The sequence below is a fragment of the Lynx rufus genome, unplaced genomic scaffold, assembly GCF_022079265.1.
Source record: "Lynx rufus isolate CCGP_SWC_20201006 ecotype Redwood Valley unplaced genomic scaffold, mLynRuf1.p SCAF_4, whole genome shotgun sequence".
Taxonomy (NCBI): Eukaryota; Metazoa; Chordata; class Mammalia; order Carnivora; family Felidae; genus Lynx; species Lynx rufus.
The window spans coordinates 78,305,162-78,324,448 of NW_025814856.1; the positions used below are offsets into that span (position 1 = coordinate 78,305,162).

At 40.2% G+C, this 19,287-nt stretch overlaps 1 protein-coding gene and 1 pseudogene across 3 annotated transcripts in view; one reads left to right on the forward strand and one right to left on the reverse strand.

Moving 5' to 3' along the window:
* PRKAR2B (protein kinase cAMP-dependent type II regulatory subunit beta) overlaps nt 1–19,287 on the reverse strand; it is a 103,824-nt gene that overhangs the window by 71,276 nt on the left and 13,261 nt on the right. For all 3 annotated transcript variants that reach the window (XM_047094814.1, XM_047094813.1, XM_047094812.1), the window contains exon 2: nt 4,073–4,108. In XM_047094814.1, the coding sequence (XP_046950770.1) occupies nt 4,073–4,108 (36 nt within the window). The remainder of the gene's footprint in view (nt 1–4,072; nt 4,109–19,287) is intronic.
* On the forward strand, nt 2,415–3,150 carry LOC124525021 (thioredoxin-related transmembrane protein 2-like; annotated as a pseudogene).

Here is a 19,287-nt window from a genome sequence, read left to right on the forward strand (position 1 = left end):
AAGCTTCTGGTTGATTTTACCTGACTTATTTTTTTTTCGAAATTCAAGGTCTTACATAAGTTTTATAGTTTATTTCTGAAAAGAAAATTTATTTCTGAAATAAAACTCCATCAGAAAAAGATATCCTAAGAATTATTGTTAATGACCAAGTATGAAGTTCTACATTTTAAGTAGACATTTATTATTTTCAGGAAATGATACTTTAAAACAAACTGACATATATCTCTACTACTAAATTAAGTTACTTTCAGCCACTAAATTAACAAAGAGAACTACAGAATTTCCTCCTCGGGATGGCTTAAGACTGTTCGAATATTCTTCTTTCCTGGAATAGTTTTAGACAAACTTCTTTAAAAAAATTAGAAAGTCAAATAAATTACAGACATGTAGATGATTAACAGGTCCCATTCCTTTTTTTCCTTCTTATAGCACTGCTCTTTTTATCTAAGGTAGTAAATATAATTTTATTTTCCTTGCCTGAAAGACTGAAGATGTACATAAAATGCTTAGCACAGGGGGTCTCCAAAAGCTGGTCGTCTTTTCCTTCCATGTCAAGATTCATTCTCATAATGAGTTTCAGCATGTTATATTACTAGGGTAACAATTTTTACTCCTTTTGAGGCTTATTGCTGTACATAGTGCAACCCTTAAGCTTGACATCATCCTGTTTGTTTTTCTTTAAGTCAGATTGTTTCCTGACATTTCCTATTGCCCGTGATTCTAGGAATAAGCACAACGTTTGACTTTAATGAGTGTTTCTTTGCTGGCATTCCACCTTCTCTACATTTCCAACCAAGTCTTCCCAAGATACACCAGACACAGACTTAGTGGTGGTAGAGATACGAAAATAATGGTGCTTCAAAATTTACCTACATGCTGGAGCCCCTGATTTATCAGTTGATGATAAGTATACTGTACAACAAACACTAATGCAACTTGCCCAGATATAAATGTCTCATATCACACAGTATGATACAGAAAAGGAGACAATTTAATCTAAAACTCCTAAACTATGTGGCTGTGGAAAGAATTTTACAAGAAGAAAAGGTACCACACTACAGATTCCATCTTATTGCTCCTCTCTTTTGCCACCACTGCTCATAAAAGACTACATCCCTGCACTGGAGCACCTTCACACTTGATGGATCTACTCTGGGATAACGTCCGATGCCTTGCTGACATAAAGCATAATTCCTCATCCCACAAAAGCCATTACAATTCGCTCTTTGTTTGCAACATTTAAAATAAGTATGTCTTTGGGGCGCCTGGGTGGCTTGGGTGGTTAAGCATCCGACTCCAGCTCAGGTCACGATTTCGCGGTCCGTGAGTTCGAGCCCCATGTCGGGCTCTCGGCTGATGGCTCAGAGCCTGGAGCCTGTTTCCGATTCTGTGTCTCCCTCTCTCTCTGCCCCTCTCCCGTTCATGCTCTGTCTCTCACTCTGTCTCAAAAATAAATAAACTTAAAAAAAATTTTTTTTAATTAAAAAAAATAAAATAAAATAAGTATGTCTTCAGCATACAAAAAGCTCAGGAGGATGAAGTAGATACTATCCCCACACAGCACATCTACTTAATCCCTGCCTCTTTCCTCACAGATTTGGTCACTACAGAATAAGAATAAATTGTACCAGTAATTGCCAGCAGATAAAAAATAAAACTTAACCTTAAAACACCTTTAATACTACAGCACAGATGGAAATGAGGTGATTTTATGAAATAAATTACTCATCTGTGTTATGTAAATGTCAAAAATGATGTGTCTGAAACATCTACCTTATGTTTTTCAACAACAACAAAAAAATTCTAGTCATATTTAAAAGAAAGAGTAATTTTCTCAAATCAAACCTAGCAGTGTCATTTGTCTTCAGAGAAGAAGGCACTCCACGGAAGTAACTTTCCCAAATAGTTGATCCGCTTCAATGCCCAAACTCACTTTACTTAAACCATTTTGGACAGAAATGTTCTCAACTGTGTCCAGTATTCCCTACCAATGCAGGTAGTGCACCGTACCAAGAATCTAATTCAAGCACTCGTGAGTGGCGAAGGTCTATCACTGTGACTAGGCATTCGGTTCCTATGATATCTCTAAGACAGCAAGAGCCTCAGGGGCATTAACAAATGTAAAGCAATTAGCTCCTATTCCAAATGGCCACAGGACGACAAGTTCTCCCACCGTATTTTCAGTTATCCTGTCCCTCCTTAAAAACTCTCATCCACCACTGTTTCTAGGGTGTCCTTTACCCATCTTCTAAATCACTGCTTCTGAACTGTGGCTGGTACATCAGCTAACCATGTAGACAATAACTGATCAAGAGCAGGAATAAAACTGGGGTGAGGGTCTCCATTTAAAAAGGTGCATTGGGAGTCTCCCCACGCAACGCGAAGACGGCAACCTGTGTGACTCTGACTGGAAAGAAGGAGAGGTCCTGATGTTCCTCAGTGCCACCAGGATGACGAAGAACCACAGATCTATCGCTGTGGAGCAACATACAGGCAACAACTTCATGTTTAGTAAAGTGGCCAATGCAATTCTTTTCTTCCGTCTGGATTTTCGTATGGGCCTGCTTTACATCACACTTCGCATAGTGTTCCTGATGACATGCAAGCCCCCCCCCCCAGCCGGATATGGGCCCTGAGTATATCAAGTACTTCAATGACAAAACCATTGATGAAGAGCTGGAGTGGAAAAGGAGGGTCACCTAGATTGTGGAGTTCTTTGCCAATTGGTCTAATGACTGCCAGTCGTTTGCTCCTATCTATACTTACCTCCCCTCAAGTACAACTGTACAGGGCTAAATTTGGGGAAGGTGGACGTTGGATGCTACACTGATGTTAGTACATGGTACAAAGTGAGCATGTCGCCCCTCACCAAGCAGCTCCCTACTCTGATCCTGTTCCAAGGTGGCAAGGAGGTCATGTGGCGGCCACAGATAGACAAAAAAGGATGAGCTGTCTCTTGCACCTTCTGAGGAGAATGTGATCCGAGAATTCAACTTGAATGAGCCGTATCAAAGGGCCAAGAAGCTATCAAAGGCTGGAGATCACATCCCTGAGGAGCAGCCTGTGGCCCCAACCACCACCGAAGCGCCAGATGGGAAAGCAAGAAGGACAAATAGAATCCCTGCCTTGTCAGTGCTTCCTCACCTTTGAGGTCCTGCCCCTTCCTTAACCACAGGCCCTGCCTGAGGCCTGGGCCTTTTATTTATGTTTTCCCTTTGGCTCTGCCTCAGTTAGGCAGGGTGCTGTTTCTGATTTTAAGGAGGCTTTCAGGGAATTGACAGGAACCCTCTGGGAAGGCCTCCACTGCTGTGGCCAACTTTCACTGGAAGAAGGGAGAGATCTCTGATGATGGAGGAGGAAATGCTTGCCTTCCAAGCTTGGGTCAGAGTATCAGCTGCTGTCCACCACTCACATGTCTCCACCGGGCAGTGTTTTCATCCTTCCTCTTAGTGGACCTGCACAGTCTGCCTAGATTATATTAAACCTAACAGAAAATGCCTAGGTATGGAGTCTGTACTAGGATTTTTCCCTCAAGGACCCTTACTTCTTTAGGCATTTCTGGCTTGGTCTGTGGCCTTCATTAATAAGGCTAACTTTGTCACTGGTCCCCAGAAGAAACCTTTAACCACTGAGTTTACTCATTGGAGATAGTTTTGAATAATCCCCCTAATTTTTGGAGTTTGGGAGGAAAGGGCATAGGTTTGAGACGTTCCTTTGTATGGTGGGGCTCAGGAGAAGGCCCTTGGGCAGGTATGAGGTTTCACTTAGTCTCCTACTTCCAACAACCAGTTGATGGTTTTCAATAATAAAGAAACTGGGATTTCCTTTAAAAAAAAAAAAGGTGCATTAGCTCCAATGCACCGTCTGATTATAAGTTTAAACACTGAGAGTACATTTCCAATTATTTCCTAGTTCTTGATTACATCACATGGTTGTTTTCAGGGAAAATAACCGACAAATAAATCATTACTCCATAGTAATTATTCTCACCATACCTTCTTGTCCAATACCACTATTATTAGTTAAGAAATGTCACCATTAATAAGTAAAATCACAATACAGGCTGGCTTACCTGAGGCGCGCCTTGTGAATCGGTTTATTACCGGAGCTAAAAGAAAAAAACAAAACAATATGATTACATATTATTATACATATTATTACATAAGTTAATAGAGGAAAAATAAGAATAAATAATGCAAAAGGAAGTGTCACAAATATATGAAAATTAAATGTTTAAATTCACTAGTAGCCAAGAAATTAAAATTAAAATTTCACCTGTTAAATTAGTCTCCCACAAAACACTTTAAATTTTAAAAAATCCCAAGTTTTGGATGGCTGAAACTACTTGACTAGGGATCTCTATGTAAATCTACATAATATCTTTGGAAACAACTTGGCAATCACATCAAGGACCATGCAGGGTTTGTGTGTGTCTCCACTTTTAGAGATTTATCTAACAGAAATACTACTAGGGAAAGAAAAATCAATGTCTTATAAAAGGAGATTTCAAAATACAGGAAACAAGCCTAGCTAACAGAGTCTCTTTTCAAAACAGAGCTGGGGGGCCACAGAGGAGGAGGAATCTATGCACGACCTCATCAGAAAAACCATGACCTTTAAGGAAAAAAACCCTTTTGGCCAGCTGCAAGCCCTCAGCTGGGTGTGAACTTCCTCCTCAAGGGGACACCAGAATTCACCTCACTCTGCACTTCAAAAGGAGCCAATGCAGTTGAACAAACTCAACCCCTTATCTGCATATTAACCCAACCAATCCCAGGTAATTTAGTTTCAATCCCTGTGCTGCACAGAGGACCTGAACAAGAACTATACCCTTGGCCCTCTGACTGATAACTCTACCTTGTCCTTTGACCTCCTTGGATCCAGCAACAACCTAGGATTCGGGTTTCTCCCTGAATCTGTGCTTCCTGAATTGCAATTCTAATTAGCCCAAATAAATGTCTGTCTGCTTAAACCTTCAGTGGATTCTTTCTTGGTCGACAGGAGACTTCTATGTAGCAGCATCACTTTCACAATGAAAAAAAAAAAGAGGAGACAAAATGAAAAATGCTCATTTACACTGAAATCATTATGAAGTGAAGCACAGTATATCTTTGGTATTCTCAGATTTAATATTTATAGTTCTGATCATTTCTGTGCAGCCCGGAGGTCAAGGCCTCCAAAATGGCATACTAAAGGGTGGTGTGTGGACGTGCATCTCTCACCTGGGAAGCCTACGATGGGCCCACTGCCCAGACTCAACTCAGGCCTGTTGTTTCCTCCTGCTTTTGCTAACAGTTATGGCAAGAAGTGAGGTTTTCAAGAGCTTTATTTCTTGAGATAAGCAGGTAAGGTTAAGGTTCATATTATACACAGAAAGGACATCATGTCCACAGTATATTTCGTGGCAAAATGTCATTATATGCTATAATACTTTTTAATACTTCAAAACAGTAATTATAAAAATTGTTCACACTATGGAAATAGGTCAAGTTAAAAAAGAAGACAAAGAAAGGGGTACCCAGAGGGGCTCAGTCAGTTAAGAGTCCGACCCTTGGTTTCAGCTCAGGTCATGATCTCTCTGGGCTGCAGCACCCATTCTCTCTCTCTCTACCCCTCCCCCACTCACTCGTGCTCTCAAAATAAATAAATAAACTCAAAAAAAATTCGTTAAGAAGACAAAAATTTTATCTGCACCGTGGTTATACTCCATGAAAAATGTGGATGCGTAGGAACTTGTACTAGAACAAAACTGTGTCAAATGTTTTACAGGAACCCTTGCAACAACTGTATTAAATATCAGCGTGGCCATATTACTGATGAGGACATTTTTACAGTAAAGCTCAGAGATACTCATTTGCTTTAGATCACAAAGCCACTCTGTGGCAGAGCTGGAGAATGTGAACCGAGGCACATCTAGCACCAAAATGCTGCCTCAGAGAAAAGAGAAAGCAAAATTGCTAATTCCTGAAATCACACAATAATAGGTAAATATTTCCTTCCATGTGGATTCCCACTGTTACCAAGGATTAATTTTTTTTCAAAGTTTAAATTTTTTAAATGTTTGTTTATTTTTGAGAGGGAGAGACCGAGCATGAGCAGGGGAGGGACAGACAGAGAGACAAGGAGATACAGAATTGGAAACAGTCTCCAGGCTCTGAGCTGTCAGCACAGAGCCCGACACAGGTCTTGAACCCACAAACCATGAGATCATAACCTGAGCCGAAGTCGGGCGCTTAACTGACTGAGCCACCCAGGCGTCCCAGGATTAATTCTGTGAAACAATTCACAAGCCCTATGATTAAAATACTACAGTTAACAGAAAATTCTATCTTTCCAGCTGATCAAGGGAGATAGTTACCATTACGTATATACCACAATAATTTAACCATATATTTGCAAAGTGACAAATTACTTCTATTAAAAAACCTTTCATCGGGTAAAGTGAACGTTATGTATATTTACCACATAAAGGAAAAAGTTTTCTTAGACACTTTCAAACCCCTTTTTCACATCATCTTCAGAACCTAGTCTAGATTTCGAAAGCCTCCCCAGCAAACTCCAAGGACAGAGAACAGAGAGAGTGCAAAACATTTCCACCCCAGGAATGCTGAGAAGAGATAGTGCAGGCAAACAAAGACATGAGGAAGGCAAAAAAACCTATCTCAGCCTTGCAGCAAAAATAGAGTAGACATTCCCCTCTTGCTCTCTCCAGGCTCTTGAGACAATGAAATCACAGCACTAGTAGTTTCTGATCTGAAATGTTGGGAAGTCTTTGTTCTCTTGGGATCCCTTAGGTTTCTACATCTTTCTGAAGTGTTTAAGGCAGAGATTTGCAACGCAAGTGCCATCACCATCTAGAAAGTGTATTCTAATTTTGTGGAGGCATTTTTTTCCAATCGTCAAAGTAATTCAGAGGACGTCCTTGGCATCTGGTGGACAATGCACAACCAACAACTGTCCTGAATCTCACCATTCTGTCCTGCGCTGCTTTCAAGTATCCCACTGGACATTCAGATTGGCAAAAAAAGTCAACTTATAACCATCAGAACCTCAATCATTCCAATGTTTATATATAAACACCATTATTTTACACAGTTTTAATATACATTACATTTGCCACAACTACCCCATAAATCAAAAAGATTTTGTAGGATTTTTTTGTATTTTGTTGTTTTTTTTTTTTTGAATTTTACTAATAGACATTCATCATTTCAAAAAATCATGTCATTGGGATGCCTAGGTGGCTCAGTCTGTTAAGCGTCATCAGACTCTTGATTTTGGCTCAGGTCATGAACTCATGGTTTGTGAGATTCAGCCCTGCATCGGGCTCTACACGGACTGCATGGAGCCTGCTTGGGACTCTCTCTCTCTCTCTCTCTCTCTCTCTATCTCTCTCTCTGTCTCTCTCTTTCCCCTGCTCACACACACTCTCTCTCTCAAGATAAAGAAATAAACATTTAAAAAAAAATCATGTCATTGCAGCAATGCCACTTCAGGTATCTGAGTCACCAGTACTAAATGAGCATGTACATACTGAAGTCCACACCTGCTGGTATACATTTTACTTACTATGGATTACTTTCCTTTATTTCTCCTTTATAAATTTTTGCTAGAAATTGTATCAATTTTTAAATTGTGAGTAGACAAGTTATAGGACTATCATTTCTACCTCCCAATAGTGAATGGGACATGGTATCAAGGCAATTAAGGAGATGAGAGCACCAGGCAAGTGATATGTAGTAGTCAAGGTAAACACTGGGTTCTGACTACAATTACCAAGAACTCAATCCCTTATATCCATATCCTTCCATACCCGTTTGCAGGGACGAAGCACAAGTGTTTCTTGCACAGTTTTGGCAAACTGATCGCAACCTCAGGGCGCCTGGGTAGCTCCGTGGGTTGAGCATCCAACTTCAGGAGCTCAGGTCATGCATGATCTTGTGGTTTGTGAGTTCAAGCTCCACATCAGACTCTGGATCCTCTGTCCCCCTCTTTCTCTGCCCCTTCCCCACTCATGCGTGCTCTCTCAAAAATAAGCATTAAGAAAAAAAAACTAATAATAATCTCCACAATCTCTCTAGATTTTTTTAGTCTAGCTACCAAAATGAGGAAGAAGGTTGTGATTCAGAATGGGAGTCTTGCTGTGAAGAAAGCAATGTACATCTGCGCCCATTGTGCCTGTGTTCTCTCTCAGGAACTAGGTACAGAGAAGGGGAGTAGGAGGGAGGTGAGGAAGGACACTGCCAATATCTGGTTAACTCTGTCAACGAGGGCTGCCACACAAGGGCAGGGTAACCAACTGGATGTCAGGAGGCCTGCCCTAACTGGGGCCACGCCCCAACACCTTCCGTGACACCTGGGATGGATAGTGTAACTTTGACTTCAATTCTCAACTTCTAAAATATGAAAAATAAGACCTGCCTGCTTCCTTTCACAGGGGGTTTTAAGAAAGAATTTTAAAAGAACTTCAGAGGGGTGCCTGGGTGGCTCAGTCAGATAAGCGCCCGACTTCGGTTCAGGCCATGATCTCATGGTTTGTGGGTTCGAGCCCCGTATTGGGCACTGTGCTGACAGCCCAGGGCCTGGAGCCTGCTTCGAATTCTGTAACTCCCTCTCTGTCTGCCCCTTCCCCACTCGCACTCTGTCTCTGTCTCTCAAAAATGAATAAACACTAAAAAAAATTTTTTTAAGAACTTCAGAAAAGAATTAAAAAAAACTAAAACAAACTAAAGAACTTAAAAAAAGAAAACATCTTTGAAAATGCCTGTAAATTCTAAATTCCTATTCAAGTATAAGAAACTGATGTTTATTTACTGTGAGTTACTATGACCAATTTTAATATTACCATTTTTCAAAACATAGTAAGTAGACAGCAGTATAAACTCACAAAAGAAAAGGTTAACAGATGATGTTTTCAAATATGACAAGTCAAATTAAGTTTTCCCAGACTCCTGGTTTCCATCTTCAGATTTTCCTAGTCTGTGGATGCTCTGTGTGCATTTACTTACGCGCACACACACACACACACACACACACACACACACAATACTGCAGACTAGAAGAATACAAAAGGAAAAAAATAGGAAATGTATCATCTGTCTGAAAAAGCAAGCAAATATGATTTACAAAACTCCTAGCATTTTTTTTTTTTTGAGAGAGAGAGCAAGTGCATGTGAATGGGGGAGAATCCCATAGAGAGAGAATCCCAAACAGGCTCAGCGCACAGTCTGACACAGGGCTCGATCCCATGACTGCAGGATCATGACCTGAGCCAAAATCAAGAGTCAGATAATCAACCAACTGAGCTACCCATGCATCACCAACTCCTAACACTTCTAAGGGATATTCTCTACGATCTTAGTGAATGCTCAAGGAAAAATATGGCAATATTTATATAGGTTTGACTTTCTCCCAACTGCCATTCCAGTGGAATACTGAAGAGTCCTATGTTCCTGTATCTACAAGCTTGTCTAACCAGTGATCTCCTCCATTCCCAGACTATATTCCACTGGATTAGTCTTAATTCCTCTGCTCTCAGGAGACCCAGAAGTATAACTGATTCGAGCCTTCTTTAATCTCAGAGTGTCCTTACAAGAAAATTGCTCTATTATTTGAGGTTACCTGAATGAGTCTCTCTATTCCTGGCAGTGAAAACAGCTTCCCACACCTGTGACTCAAGCTCAACTAGTGCCAGCAGCAGCTGCTTATCTCCTCACCTCTTCAAGGCCCTTGGTCAAAGCCAAAGCTTTGAGACAAAAGGCGCTAAGTAAACACCCACAGGGCAGGAATCAATAAACTCTGTGAAGTAAACAGAACAAGTCTCCTTGTCCCACTCATTTTACTGCTTTACAGAATGTGGATGCAGGGCACTGGACATACAAAAGCCCCTGTCCCTGAAGAGCTTGACCAAGTCCAGTCGTATTTTCAAATAAAATGACTGAAGGATTTACACCATGCCAAGCAGCTACCCAACCAAAAAATTCAGGTAAATTCCACAGAAGATTTTTAAATAAACTTAAATTCTTTAAGTTTTTAAGTATGATCCAATGAGTTTGGTCTTCAAAAACAGAAAGCCAGATTGACAGAAGTGCATAGTTTACATCTCTGAGCATACGACTGTGAAGGAGGCGCCAAGTTAAAGAAATAAGAGCTCTTGGGGCGCCTGGGTGGTTCACTAATGGTGATGGGTTCAAACAATGTAATGGAACACATTGTAGCAATTTAAATAATTTATTGTTGGGGCACCTAGGTGGCTCAGTAGGTTAAACATCCGACTTCGGCTCAGGTCATGATTTCACAGTTTGTGGGTTCAAGCCCCGTGTCGGGCTCTGTGATGACAGCACAGAGCCTGGAGCCTGCTTCAGATTCTGTGTCTCCCTTTCTCTCTGCCCCTTCCCAACTCGGGCACTGGCATGTTCTCTCTCTCTCTCACATGAAAATAAACATTAAAAAAAAAAAAGAAGAAGAAAGAGCCCTCAGTTGTGTCTATGGTCATTAAATACACACACACACAAAATCACACTGTCTATATTGGAGCCACATTAGCAAAATGGAGCTTTTGCAGAAAAGTGTTCATATACCCTGAAATGAGATATACACAGTAGTCTCGGAATCAACCAAATAATTAGCATCCCTATTCTCCTATTAGCTGCCTTTTCTAGCAATACACACTTTCTGAATCTGTTAACTGTCTAAATAAAAGATTCTGGAAATTATGTAAATTGAGACCATGTAAGCTAATTATTTTTGACACAGTAAACACTTAGCTCAAAATGAATTAATTTATCTTATGCTTGTGTTTCAAAAATTAAAAGTGAAGTCAGCCTTACCCTTGAACCGAGCAAGAATTAACTTTTTTTTTTTTATTTTTTTTTCAACGTTTTTATTTATTTTTGGGACAGAGAGAGACAGAGCATGAACAGGGGAGGGGCAGAGAGAGAGGGAGACACAGAATCGGAAACAGGCTCCAGGCTCTGAGCCAACAGCCCAGAGCCTGACGCGGGGCTCGAACTCACGGACCGCGAGATCGTGACCTGGCTGAAGTCGGACGCTTAACCGACTGCGCCACCCAGGCGCCCCAAGAAATAACTTTTTTAAGACTGGCAGCAAAAAAGCAAATAAACAACAAAACCTGAATATTTTGCGAATTAACCTAACAGACACAATTTCAAACTTTCTTACACATGTTTAATTCCTGACACTGAGAAGGACCACTTATTTTCTATATTTTGTCAAAGGATGATGAGATGAGCCCCCGGTCACATTTGCAAATCCTCAGAGATACTCTTACTTGCTGCTGTCCTGTGAGCCTGAGTTGGTTTCCAAACACACCGGTGCCCACGAACCCACTGGGATTAGGCCTTTAGAGGGGCTCCTGGGTACACTTGGAGGGTACTCTCCAAAGCTTCCCAGTCTTGGGTCTCCAGGAGACAAAGATTATGAGCCATGTGCCCTCCAAGTACTTGTGATCAGACATGATGGGAACTGTTGGAGGGGCAGGCATTTGGGGAACCAATTTTCTTCTTCCTTTCTGATTACACAACGTGGAATCAGGTGTCCAACTCACCTGGACATATGGAGCTTGGCTGGAGGCAGGGCAGAGGAGGATGGAAGACAGACACTTGAGCTTTTAGAAAGTACCAGCTTGAAGGACCACTAAAAAGATGTACATTTTTGTTCTTTCTATTCATACACCAAACTCCTCAAAATATAACTGATATTTTTAAACACCAAGATGATAAACTATAACTATTACACCAGGAAAAGAAACCACTCCTACTTACTTTTGCTTATGAATGAACTTGATTCTCAACTTTTTAATTCATGACAACTTTACCCAAAATGTCCTCTTAGGAGCAGAAAATAACCTTAGGAGAGTCCTAAGGCTGCTAAGCTCATAAATTTACACACAGAACTGAGGCACCGACAATGCCGAGAGAAAGGTTCCCAAACACCTTTAGGATTCTGAAATGTGGGCTCAGAAGAGAAGATATAGGGAAAGGCCATTGTCAAAACTACATAAATTTAATCTCCACTTCTGTGTGTACTGAAACTGTCTCTTCTAAATGTACTTGATTAAATACATGCAAAGGGGATCTTTGTGGAGACTAATGGTCTGTTGGTAAGAGTGAACAATCTAGGGGCACCAGGGTAGCTTAGTCGGTTAAGCACCCAGCTCTTGGTTTCAGCTCAGGTCATGATCTCACAGTTCATGAATTTGAGCCTTGCGTTGGGCTCTTCACTGAGAGTGCAGAGCCTGCTTGGGATTCTCTCTCTCCCTCTCTCTGCTCCTCCCTTGCTCATGCATGCTCTTTCTCTCTCTTGCTCTCTCTCTAAAAATAAATAAACTTTTTAAAAAAATTTTTTAAAAAAGTGAACAATCCAGACTAGTTACCAGGAAAAACCCAAAGCTACAAGAGTTCAAAGTGTCACACAACCATAAAGTCACACACACACACACACACACACACACACACACACACAAACCAGACTCAGAAAGGGGTGATTAAGAAAAATACAACAAAGACCAACCGAGAAAATAATCAGGGATTGTGATCAAGGCTGTCTAATAATAAAGGTACAAAAAGCTACATTCAAACCCTCCCCCATGACTTCACAGAGTGAACATGGCCCTGCTATTCCTGTATTTGGCTCGGAGGTCACCACCGAAGCCTCTCGGTGAACACCCAGTGGAAAGCAGCCCCTCCAGTTCCTTTCTAGAGCTCCTCCCAGCGCTCAAAGTGCTATCTCAAGGCATCGAGTGTATTGTGTTTATTGTCAGCTTCCTCCCCCAGTAGTCTGCAAGCTCTGTGAGCAGAGGGTCCTTCCTTGTGTGTCTGCTTCACTACTGTATCCCCAATGTCTAAAACACCGTTGGAAATAAATTAGGTTCAACAAATACCAAATGAATAGTGACAATGGGAGTTAACAGGTGGGCTTCCTGACACCTAACCATTATATGGACAAATTTAAGTGATATTCATATAAGTATTAAACGTGTAAAACCTGGGGGCGCCTGGGTGGCTCAGTTGGTTAGGTGTCTGACTCTTCATTTTGGCTCAGGATATCATCTCACAGTTCATGAGTTTGAGCCCCACATTGGGCTCTGTGCTGACAGTGCTGAGCCTGCTTGGGATTCTCTAGTCTTCCTCTTTCTCTGCCCCTCCTCTGCTCTCTCTCTTTCTCAAAAATAGAAAAATAAACTGAAAAAAAATTGTGAAACCTGTAAGTGAAAATACAGGATTGGCTGAAAATACAAAATAGACTTGAAAACAATAGAGCTTAACTAACCTTTGGCTTTTTGTACAAGGAGCAAAAAGCAATCCCATTTATGCCTCATAATTATGAAAACATAACCCAGATGTTAGTGTCCGACAGAAATAATGAAAAAATTCACAAGATAATCAGTGTAGAAAACACTGGCACTTTTTAATTAAAATGTGGAAAACGACTTCAAGAGCATCCATGTTTCCAATTAAAAAAAAAAATCAAGATGAAACTGACATACGGTGAAATGCACAATTTGATGAATTTTGACAAATGTATACATGTATGTACCCAACACTCCAATCAAGATACAAACATTTTGCCTAGCTGGTTCAGTCGATAATGTGCAATTCTTTAACTCGGAACTGTAAGTTTGAGCCACACACTGGGTGTAGAGAGTACTTAAAAATAAAATCTTAAAAAAAAAAAAAAAGATAAACATTTCCAGGCACCATGAGCCCCTTTACACAGTCAATCCTCATTATCCCATAGGGAGCTACTATTAGAATTTCTATCACCACAGTTTAGCTTTGCCTGGCTTTGAATTTCATCTGTTTCATATAAACGTGAGGTTCAGGGGGCGCCTGGGTGGCTCAGTCAGTTAAGTGGCTGACTTTTTTTTTTAAATTTTTTTAATGTTTTGTATTTATTATTGAAGGAGAGAGAGAGAGACAGAGCATGAGCAGGGGAGGAGCAGACAGAGAGGGAAACACAGAATCCAAAACAGGCTCCAGGCCCTGAGCTGTCAGCACAGAGCCTGACACGGGGCTCGAACTCACGAACTGTGAGATCATGACCCAAGCCGAAGTCGGACGCTTAACCGACTGAGCCACCCAGGCGCCCCTAGTGGCTGACTCTTGATTTGGGCTCAGGTTGTGATCTCTCTGTTGTGAGATGGAGCCCTGTGGTAGGCTCACGCGAAGCATGGGTGGAGCCTGCTTGAGATTCTCTCTCTCCCTCTCCCCTGCTTGCACACACAGTCTCTCTAAAAACAAAACAAAACAAAAAACAAAAAAACAAAAACACACACAACAAAACAAAAAAAACCAAAAACCTGAGAGTCATTCTAGCTGTTGAAAGGGTCAATAGTTTGTTCTTTTTTTTATTGCTGATGGTATTCCACTGTATAAATACATCATAATTTGTTTACCCATTCTCTTGTTGATGGGCATTTGGGTTGTTTCCAGTTTGGGTTATTCTGAATAGTGTCTATAAATATTTATATACAATCCTTTTCGTGAACATATGTGTTTATTTCTCTTGAGTAAATGCATAGTGTGGATTGCTGGGTTATAGGTGGGAAATGTTTAACTTTATAAAAACCCACATTTTTCCTAAGTGTACCATTTTACATTCTCACAGGCAATATAAGAGAGTTCTAGTAACTCCACATCTTCACCAATGTAGGGTATGTCTACTTATTTTAGCCATTCTTCTGTGTATTGTGGATTTTTTTTAATGTTTATTTATTTTGAGAGTGCGTGCGAATGTGAGCACATGGGCAGGAGCAGAGAGAGGGAGAGAGAAAGGGAGAGAGAATCTCAAGCAGGCTCCGTGCAGCCAGGACAGAGCCAACATGGAGCTCAAACCCACAAACTGCAAGATCATGACCTGAGCTGAAACCAAGAGTTGGATGCCTAGCCACGCAGGCGCCCCAGCGTTGTGTTGTGGTTTTAACTTTCATATCCTTAATAACTAAAAATCCCAAGCACCATCCTATGTGCTTATTGGTCATCCCGATGTCTTCTTTATTAAACTGGCCAAGTCTTTTAACTCGGTTTGATTAGGGGCTTCTCATTATTGAGTTTTACAGTTCCTTTTATATATTTTCAGTAATGACAGAATATGTACTAGACAAAAATTCCTAGTTATAAGAACAAAACTGATAAGTTACTTAGAAATAAAACTAAGAAGAGATAGGAAAATCCTTTTTGGAGAAAATTGAATAAATGGAGATGTATCATGTTCGTGTAGAGTAAGACTCAATATCATTAAAATGTCTTTTCTCGGGGCGCCTGGGTGGCGCAGTCGGTTAAGCGTCCGACTTCAGCCAGGTCACGATCTCGCGGTCCGTGAGTTCGAGCCCCGCGTCAGGCTCTGGGCTGATGGCTCGGAGCCTGGAGCCTGTTTCCGATTCTGTGTCTCCCTCTCTCTCTGCCCCTCCCCCGTTCATGCTCTGTCTCTCTCTGTCCCAAAAATAAATAAACGTTGAAAAAAAAAAAAATTTTTAAATGTCTTTTCTCTCCAAAATTTTTTATAAATCAAGTACAATTCCAATAAAACTCCCAAATGAAGGTTTTCACAAAATTTAAAAAGCTTCTCCTAAAAGACATATGGAATAATAAAAACCTATGAATAAACAATTCTGAAGAAAGATAAGGTGGAAGTTACTTACCATACATCAAGACCATGGAAAGTCATATTAACTCAGAGATATTGATGAACAAATAGAAAAACCATCAGAAAAGAATAAAGATGCTAAGTACATTCACGTTTATATGTTTCTTTTATTTATTATTTTTTTAAGAGAGAGAGAGGGTGCAAGTGAGTGAGGGGCAGAGAGAGAGAAAGGGAGAGAGAGAGAGAATCCCACAAGGGGAAGGGGGAGGGAGAGGGAGAGAAGTGGGGTTCACCCAAAGCAGGGCTCATGCTTACCCTAAGCAAGGGTGTTCACCAGATGCGGGGCTTGTGCTCACACTATGCGGGGCTCAAGCTCACCCAAAGCGGAGCTCGAATTCACCTGATGTGGAACTTGAACTCACGACCCATGAGATCATGACCTAAGCCAAAGTCAGATGCTTAACCTACTGAGCCACCCAGGAGCCCCCATTCACACATATATAGAAAATTGATATTCAAAAATCAGTGGGGAAAAAGTCAATAAATGATGCATGTTTTTTTATTTTATTTTATTTTTAGGTAATGTCTACACCCAATATGGGGCTTGAACCCACAACCCCAAGATTAAGAGCCACATGTCGCTCTGACCAAGCCAGGTAGGTGCCCCTATGATGTGTATTTTATTTTATTTTTTTATTTTATTTTTTTTTTCAACGTTTATTTATTTTTGGGACAGAGAGAGAGCATGAATGGGGGAGGGGCAGAGAGAGAGGGAGACACAGAATCGGAAACAGGCTCCAGGCTCTGAGCCATCAGCCCAGAGCCTGACGCGGGGCTTGAACTCACGGACCGCGAGATCGTGACCTGGCTGAAGTCGGACGCTTAACTGACTGCGCCACCCAGGCGCCCCTATGATGTGTATTTTAAAAATGCAATGAAATTCCCATCTCAAACCATACAGAGAAATAAATTATCACTGTATTAAATCCTTAGGTATGAAACTCAACTTAAAATTTAGGAATTAAGAAGCTTAAAATCAAGAAAGTGCTCAACCAAAATTACCATAAACAACATGAAAAGACAGGCTCAAGACTGTGAGATTTTTCTAATGCATGTTACCCAACAAAGGATTAGTAACCAGAACGAGGAGAAAGAGGAGGATGAGGACGGGGAGGAGGAGGAGGAGGAGGAGGAGGAGGAGGAGGAGGAGGAGGAGGAGGAAGAGGAGGAGGGAGAAGAGGAAGAGGAAGAATGGAAGGAAAAGAAGGAAGAAGGAAAGAAATCTTCCTATAAATCAGGAAGAAAAATACAATTAGCAGCATGAGAAAAATGGCACAGAATAAAAAAATTTTCCACAGAAGAGAAACTACAAACATGGTCCATGAACATAATAAAAAGATGCCCAGTGTTACTAGTAATCAGGAAAAAGCAAATTTAATTCACAATGAGATTTTAACATCCATCCTGCTGGCAAAGCTTGTTCAAATCTGATAACATATGTTACCTTGAATGTGGAGGACCAGGAACTCTTCCCCTCTACTGAAAAATAAAGTGGTGTAAACACAACAGTCTGAGGTGTGGTTAAAGCTGTGCACCCCGTACAACCAGCCTTGCCACACTTAAGTATCTACCTACAGCAGCAGTCCTCAAACCTTTTGGTCTCAAAACCTCTTTCTACTCTTAAAAATTATTTGCTTTAATAGGTTATATCCACTGATAATTGTTGTATTAGAAATTAAAATTGATAAATTTAAAAAATATTTAAAACTACCAACAACAAAACAATTACATGTTATTATAAATAACGTATTTTTATGGAAAATAACTATTTTCCAAAACAAAACAAAATTCAGTAAAAAGAATGACTCTGTTTTACAGTTTTGCAAATCTAACAGAGGACAATTAGGTTCTCATATCAGCTTCTACCTTCAGATGTTTTATAATATCACACATCATGTACCCTTTGAAAAACTCTACTATACACTTACGACAGAATGAGGGGGGGGTAAAAAGCAAAGAACACTGTTATTATTATAGTTTTCACCCCACAGACTCCCTGAAAAGGTCTAGAATTGGGAGGGGAATGATTCTTCAAGGGGTCCCAGAACACACTTTGAAAACCACCTTTAAAAACTCTAGTATATGTGCATAACACACATACACACATACAATGTTCACTACAACACTGTAATGACAACAAATTAGAAACACCGAAAGTTATTTATCAAAGACTAGATAAAGCATCTATTTACACAAAGGTATACTACATAGCAGTCTAAATAAAAAGTAAAAGTAAAAGTAAAATTTAAAAAATAATGAACTTGGGGCACCTGGGTGACTCAGTCGTTAAGCATCTGACTTTGGCCTCAGGTCATGATCTCATCGTTCTTGAGTTGGAACCCAGAGTTGGGCTCTGTGCTGGCAGCTCAGAGCCTGTTGTGGATTCTGTGTGTCCCTCTCTCTCTGCACCTTCCCCGCTCATGCTCTGCCTCTTTGTCTCTCAAAAATAAATGTTAAAAAGAATTTTTTTAAAAAAAATAAACTAAAGCTACATAAATCAATATAACATCTCAAAAATTATTCTCAAAAGTACAGTGGAAAATTATAATTTACATAAATGAAACTTTTATAAGTGGCGCAATTTATACAGACTTTGAAAATATGCAAAATAGCACTATTTCTAAGCTATGAATAAATGCCTATGTAGTAACAGTGCAAAAACATGCATAGAAAATATAAATGCTAAATTTATCACAGTGGTGGAGATCTATGGGGATCTATAGTTAAGAAAACGGGATAAGAAAGGAGTACACAAGGAACTTCTATCACACGTGTTTTCTTAAAAGAAAAAGCCTCAGGAAAAAAAAAAAAGCCTCACGTGTATAATTGTTAAAATTTGTTGAAGCTAGAAGATTACTTAGGTGAGTGTTCCTTACTTAGTCTCTGTTCTTTTCGGTACATTGGAAATCTCTCACAATTTGAAAAAAGGAAAAAATGTTCGCTCTACTTAATTTTGGCAGAAAAAAATCTCTCAAATATGTTCTGACATTATCAGAGCAACCAGATTAGTTCATGTTGTATTTTTTTTTTAATTTTTTTTTTTCAACGTTTATTTATTTTTTTGGAACAGAGAGAGACAGAGCATGAACGGGGGAGGGGCAGAGAGAGAGGGAGACACAGAATCGGAAACAGGCTCCAGGCTCTGAGCCATCAGCCCAGAGCCCGACGCGGGGCTCGAACTCACGGACCGCGAGATCGTGACCTGGCTGAAGTCGGACGCTTAACCGACTGCGCCACCCAGGCGCCCCATGTTGTATTTTTTTTAACGTTATTATCTCTGACTTACAAAAACTGTATATATTTAAGGTGTACAACTTGATGTTTTGATGTATGTATACATTGTTAAAAGATCACCACAATCAAGCTAAATAACTTCTCAATCACCTCTACATAGTTATTTACCACCGTGTGTGTGTCAAAATTTAACCTAACATCTATACTCTCAGCAAATTTCAAGCATACAATACGGTACAGTATTTATCATCACTGCTGCACAGCTGATCTCCAGAACTCATTCATCTTTCATTAACTGAAACTTCATACCCTTTTAATGCTAAACATTCTCTTAAAATATTTTACATAAAATCCTCTTTTTACAAATGAGTTTTTGTTATAATTCAA